Source organism: Ipomoea nil, unplaced genomic scaffold (assembly GCF_001879475.1).
Source record: "Ipomoea nil cultivar Tokyo-kokei standard unplaced genomic scaffold, Asagao_1.1 scaffold0519, whole genome shotgun sequence".
Lineage (NCBI taxonomy): Eukaryota > Viridiplantae > Streptophyta > Magnoliopsida > Solanales > Convolvulaceae > Ipomoea > Ipomoea nil.
This window is the reverse complement of record NW_017616947.1, coordinates 3,091,615-3,097,759: the sequence shown is the minus strand read 5'-3', so window position 1 is coordinate 3,097,759 and position 6,145 is coordinate 3,091,615. Positions and strand designations below refer to the sequence as shown.

The window sequence follows — 6,145 nt, the reverse complement described above, 5'->3', positions numbered from 1 at the left end:
GAAGGAGCGATCGACGATGACGAGTTGCACTTTTGGTTGATTGGCTGCTGGAAGACGGTAGCTGGTGGTTGTGCCTTGCCGGGAAGGTGCTTGGACGACAGTGGCTGGTGAATGCAGATGATTAGTTACTCCACTGCTAAACTACGGCTGCAAACGAAAAATGACTTCTCGAATAAAAGAGAAAGTTTTCTAGAAAAAACATGTATATTTTTCATTGGCCAAAACTTCATTTTCTATTGACTTTAAATTTTTCTTTTTACCAAACACCGAAAATCCAAAAAATAATTTATAAGAATCATTTTTTAAATTTTCAAATGCACCTTTAAAATAGATTGAACTAACGTGTTGCAAAAAATCCTAGTAATGGGTCGTAGATGGCGGGTTTGGGGGCGACCGTTGCAATTAAATTGCTTCGTGCGTGGTGCGTCTCATCGTTTTCTCCCCTCGTCTTCTACTGCAATTCTTCTTCACCGTCGATGCCACCTGGATCCCAGTGGGCCCTCAGAATCTACGCACAGAAATTCCTTTGACTTTCAAATAAAAAACAAAAACATAAACTCCCTACAATTCAAATTTCAAATTCAAACACTGCACTCTCTTCTCTCCACCCACTTATTAGCAGTAAAGAAAGTCGCGACACACTGCCATGTTTTAATCTCCCAAGCATCATAGAACCCGGAAGTAGTAATACAACCCCTCTCTCTCTCTCTCCTTCAAGTTTCATTAATGGAACCTCAAAATCCGAGCTTTCACTTTTACTGTCATACTGTGAGCCTTTAAAACTTGCATATGATTGTCTTATCAAAAGTTGGAAGAGGAGCGTCCTGTGATGAAACTAATCAGCTTTTTCAAGATCACAAAGTTTCAATTTTTATGCTTTTAGACTCAAACTCCAGCTTCTAATTTAGCTCCCATTTGATGTCTTCTTAAAGGCATTAGCCAAAACTTAAGTCTTAGAGTGGAAAGCTTCAGTCTTGAGGTTTTTGGACTAATTTCTTGGTCTGCTGTCAAGAAACCAATTGTCTTTCTAAGCAGAATTTAAGGAAGTTTGGAGTTTCTAAGCGCAATTTTGCTGGGTTTCAGGGATAGGTCCCAAAACTTGGAACTTTCATGGTACATTTGATGGCAATGGGGAAGGAGAACAACCCAACTGAAAATAGAGTGAAAACAACGTCAAAATTTGCTGATCAAAACCAGGCTTCAAAGGGTAATGTTAAAGGAAATGGCAATATTCCAAAGGTGAAGTCTTCATGGGGGTCTCAGATTGTGAAGGGATTGTCAGGGGAAAAGAAAACAAAGACGCAGATAACAGCGCAGAGCAAGAAAATACCCTTGGCGAGCTCCGACATTGTGAATGCTCAATCAAGGGCGAAGAGGTCTCTGATGGGAGATTTATCATGTTCTGTGACTTCCACACAGGTTCATCCCCAGACAGGTCAGAGAACAAAATCTTCGGGCTCTCGCGATTTATTCCTGGAAATAGACCACCTGAGGAGCCTGCTCCAGGAGTCCAAGGAGAGCAAGATGAAGCTCGAGAGTGAGATTGAGCTGAAGGGTAACGAAATTGATGGCCTCGTCAAGAGAGTGGAGGCATTGGAATGTGAAAAGGCAAACCTTTCTGAGGAGTTATCTAAGAGGGATAAGAACAGAGATTTGACTGGCTTGGAGATGGAGGTTCTTGAGCTGAGGCGCTTGAACAAGGAGCTTCAGCTTCAGAAGAGAGATCTTTCTTGCAGGCTTTCTTCTATTGAATCTCAGCTATTGACAACACCAAAAGTTTCTGAGGTACAACCACTTGTTTGCTTCTTATTTTTTTAAAAATTTCATTTCCAACATTTTTAGGAGAATTTACAATTGATTGATTCATTGTCAAATAGTTAATTACTAGTAACCAGCTTGGTTGGCTGAGTGATCTTGCATTTTCATCCCTTAAGAGAGGTCGGGAGTTGTCCATTGCGAACAAAGGATTATTCTGAGAATGGTACGGGCTTAAAGGTTATTCTTATAGTTAAGGTCTATTTAAGACATCTCGTGGAGTCATGGTCTAACCAAAAAGAAAAACAAATAGTTAATTATTAGTGTTCTTTAGTTATCTGAGTAAAAAATTGCTACCTTTATATTGGGAAGTTGCAGTCTTGTAGAGGGATGAGAAAGTATGATATTTTTGTTTCTTGCATTGTGCTGATGAAAAGCAATGCTGCCATTGTGCCATCCTATGTTCCTATGGTTGAAATATTGAATTGAAGAGAACACATTGTACTGCTTTTGTTGATCAGGAGAATGATGTTGAGAAGATCAAAGCGGAGGCTTCATTGCTAAGACACAAGAACGAATCACTTTGCAAGCAAGTTGAGGGTCTGCAGATGAGCCGGTTAAATGAGGTTGAGGAGCTTGCCTATTTGAGGTGGGAGAACTCGTGTTTGAGAGACGAGTTGCGTGGTTGCCCGGCCATGAGTTGTGATAAGCCTTCTAGTCCTCACGGTAGTGACAAGAGCCGAGAATCCATATGTTTGTCATCTTATCAAAGTGATGAAGACTCCAAATGCAGTAGCGCGAGGAGGTTAAGTCTTATTAAGAAGCTAAAGAAATGGCCTCTTACTGATGAAGATATTAGCCAGTTAGAATGCCAGGATGATGTTGGCGTTGATCGTTGGGATAATTCGCAGAATTACGCTAGGCGACACTCTATAAGTGGATCAAAATGCTGTGTTGAAGACTTGGTGATTAATATGAGAAGACAGTCTGATGGATTCATGTGTTCAAAAGAAGTGGAAAAGGAAACCGAGCCTCTTGCTTTCCAACATAAAGTGACAGCTTCTTCTGAGGTTGAGAGACGAGCCCTTCGTGTCCCCAATCCCCCTCCTAGACCTTCACCAGCTGTTTATAATTGCAGTGAACAGAAGAAGGAAAGTTGTGCTAAAATTCCTCCTCCTCCACCTGCTCCCCTACCCCCTCCTCCCCCACCTCCCCCGAAAATCATGGTTAGAAGTTGTACAACAGGAACAGTGCAACGAGCTCCACAAGTAGTCGAGTTTTATCATTCTCTCATGAAAAGAGACTCAAGAAAGGACTCTTTAAACGGCGTTTGTGATGTCTCAAATGTTGCAGATGTTCGTAGTAGCATGATTGGTGAAATTGCAAACCGATCATCTTATTTGCTCGCTGTGAGTTCTTTTCTTCCCTTTCTACATGTAGCTGAAATTTTTATTTACGATAAATCTGTACAACAAAGATGCAAACAAGCAACACTCATTCCACAATAGCTCTTGATCTGCTCAAAATTTTATGCCCAAATTTGATAATTTTAGAGATTGTGCTCATAATTTTGTATGTATAGATAAAGGCAGATGTTGAGACTCAAGGCGAATTTGTGAAGTCCCTGATAAGAGAGGTCAACAATGCAACATTCTTGGACATTGAACATGTTGTTGCATTTGTGAAATGGCTTGATGATGAACTTTGCTTTCTGGTAAGTGATCGAGTTCATTATCCTCTCTTAAGCAAGTGCTAACTCTAGACAATAAACTGTTCATTTCTTTTGTCAAATTACATTAAATGCGTAATCTTTTTTTTTTTTTTAATGCTTCATTGCTTGTTATGTACTGAAAGGTGGATGAAAGAGCAGTACTAAAGCACTTCGATTGGCCAGAGAGTAAAGCTGATACATTACGCGAGGCAGCATTTGGATATAGAGATTTAAAGAAGTTGGAGAATGAAGTTTCACATTACAAGGATGATCCTAGATTACCATGTGATATTGCACTCAAGAAAATGGTTGCTTTGTCTGAGAAGTAAGATCTTCAATCCCAGCCTGTTTGTCTATAACATCAGATTTATTTTCCTTATGATTCCAAGTACTTTGAGATCCTGTGCCTGTACTTGGTGAATGGTGATAATATATTTGTTTATTTTCCTTTGAACTTTGAAGGATGGAGCGCACTGTGTATAGTCTTCTTCGCTCAAGAGATTCATTAATCCGCCATTGCAAGGAGTTCCAAATTCCCACAAACTGGATGCAAGACAATGGGATATTAAGCAAGGTTTGGTTTTGATTCCCATCTCAACCTTAGCTTTTGGCTATGTTTCGCTTACCTAGCTTATAAGCTAGCTTAAAGCTAAAAGCTTAAAAGCTAGTAGCTACTATTGTTTTAAACTCTTCATGTTTTACCAAACAAAGCTTATTTGTAGCTTGAATAAGTTATAAGCTCTAAAATAAGCTCTACCTACGCCATTGAGCAGGTTCTGTACTTGGTATCCTGCATGGGCGCAAGCCTGTTTTGTCTCCAACGTCTAAAAATGGATTAGATCTTAATCTTTTTTAGTTGGAAAGAAATTATTAAAACTATAATTTGCAGAGTGATCGAGTTGTTATTGACTAAGTTGCAATGAATATGACAGATAAAGTTAGGGTCGGTGAAGCTGGCGAGAATGTATATGAAGAGGGTGGCAATGGAACTTCAATCGAAGGGGCCATCAGATAAAGATACGTCCATGGACTATATGCTACTCCAAGGTGTGAGGTTTGCTTTCAGAATTCATCAGGTTTGTACTACTATCTACTTTCATAATCGGTATGTTTCAGATTACAAAGTTTTATCAACCTTAAGTAGCTTGTGGATCATTATTATTATTATATATATACAGTTTGCTGGAGGATTTGATGCAGAAACTATGGATGCATTTGAGGAACTTCGCGATCTTGCACTGGCTTTGAACAAGATGTAGATCGAAAAGAAGAAGATATATATATATATATATATATATATATATATATATATATATATATATATATATATATATATATATATATATATAGTGTAACTTGATAAACAAGAATTATGTAGTATAGATCAGATGATATTGCTAGAGGCCTACCATCTCAGTAGCAAAATGTGTTTTATTGTATTTTGAGTATTTTCAGTTTTATGGATGTGGCAATTTTGGCTTTGTTGATGTCCCTTAGCTTTTTGTGTACTTTAGTCTTCTGTGGTTAGTGATTATGCAGGAAAAGAGTTCTTTCCACAGATACTGTAACTTAAGTCACTCACAATGTTCATGCCTTCATGGTACCTACTGAAAGTTAATATAATGGAGTCCAAATATTTTTTAAAGCAAGTTTTAATAGAAGAATAAAATAGCTAATGAAACATACAGTAATGAAAGTATGATAGAGAGAATGCCACACTTATTTTTTATTTTTAATGTTAGATCAAGTTAAAACTTTACTATCCTGTAATCATAGTATACACATACAATGTACTCTAGTGAAATAGGAATGTGTTTGTAGATTTATGCTTAGGGGTGGCAATTCTATATAGGATGTCAATCTTAATTCGAACTTCAGGGATTGATATGATAAATAAAAAATTTTAAGATTAGATTCAAAATATTTTAGCCTGATAAGGTTGGTGACTTAAACGAGCTAGCCCAAAATTATTTTAGCTTGATAAGGTTGGTGACTTAAACGAGTTAGCCCAAAATTTAGTGAGCTAACTTGATACATACCCAAACCACTTAACGTTATTTTTTATTATAGAAATGATATCAAACATAACATACACGTAAGTTCATCTTTAATATTTTTTAATTAATTTTTAAATCTATATATATCAAACATAACATACAGCTGCGAATAACACAAGAAAATTTAAAAAAAAAAAAAGAAATCCACGAATAAAATCACCAACTCACACCTCCCTTTTAGAATCCTATTCCCCCACCGCCAATCACCGCACCAGTACAATCAAACCAACACCGCCCCCCCCCCCCCCCCACCCCCCATCCTTACCCGCCAAACCACGGACATGCAAATAACATGCCGGCCAGACACGGCCTTTACCCCTCAAAAAAACCCAAAAAAACAAAAAAAACAAAAAAAAACAAAAAACCCAAACCAGCACAGTACGAGAACCCAAAATACACATCAAGTTATTAGTCTGGAAAAGTTAACTTGGTTTACAATACTCCGAACAACAAACACCAATCGCACACGCCGACCTCCTATAACGCACCCACCTCCCCCGGACGAATACATACCCACCCCATCGTCCATCAACCACCGGAAGCCCCCCGACCCGCCATTACCCGAAAATATCCAACCAAACCAGCAAAAAGAAAGCGAGGCAAAATAATCAGAGAAAATCCC

At 38.3% G+C, this 6,145-nt stretch overlaps 1 protein-coding gene across 3 annotated transcripts; it reads left to right on the top strand.

Moving 5' to 3' along the window:
- The first annotated feature begins 680 nt into the window (after window positions 1-680).
- LOC109174099 (protein CHUP1, chloroplastic-like) lies at window positions 681-4,947 on the top strand. 3 transcript variants are annotated; one of them, XM_019323389.1, is made up of 8 exons: window positions 681-1,785; window positions 2,277-3,164; window positions 3,338-3,469; window positions 3,610-3,791; window positions 3,929-4,040; window positions 4,399-4,443; window positions 4,676-4,740; window positions 4,805-4,947. In XM_019323389.1, exons 1-7 carry the CDS (start codon window positions 1,111-1,113, stop codon window positions 4,712-4,714), a joined length of 2,073 nt encoding a protein of 690 aa, XP_019178934.1. In that variant the 5' UTR covers window positions 681-1,110; the 3' UTR covers window positions 4,715-4,740; window positions 4,805-4,947. The 3 variants fall into 3 exon arrangements, with proteins under 3 accessions (XP_019178934.1, XP_019178932.1, XP_019178933.1); XM_019323387.1 differs by having other exon boundaries at window positions 4,399-4,542; window positions 4,645-4,740; XM_019323388.1 differs by having other exon boundaries at window positions 4,399-4,542; window positions 4,645-4,756; window positions 4,815-4,947.
- The last annotated feature ends 1,198 nt before the right edge of the window (window positions 4,948-6,145 follow it).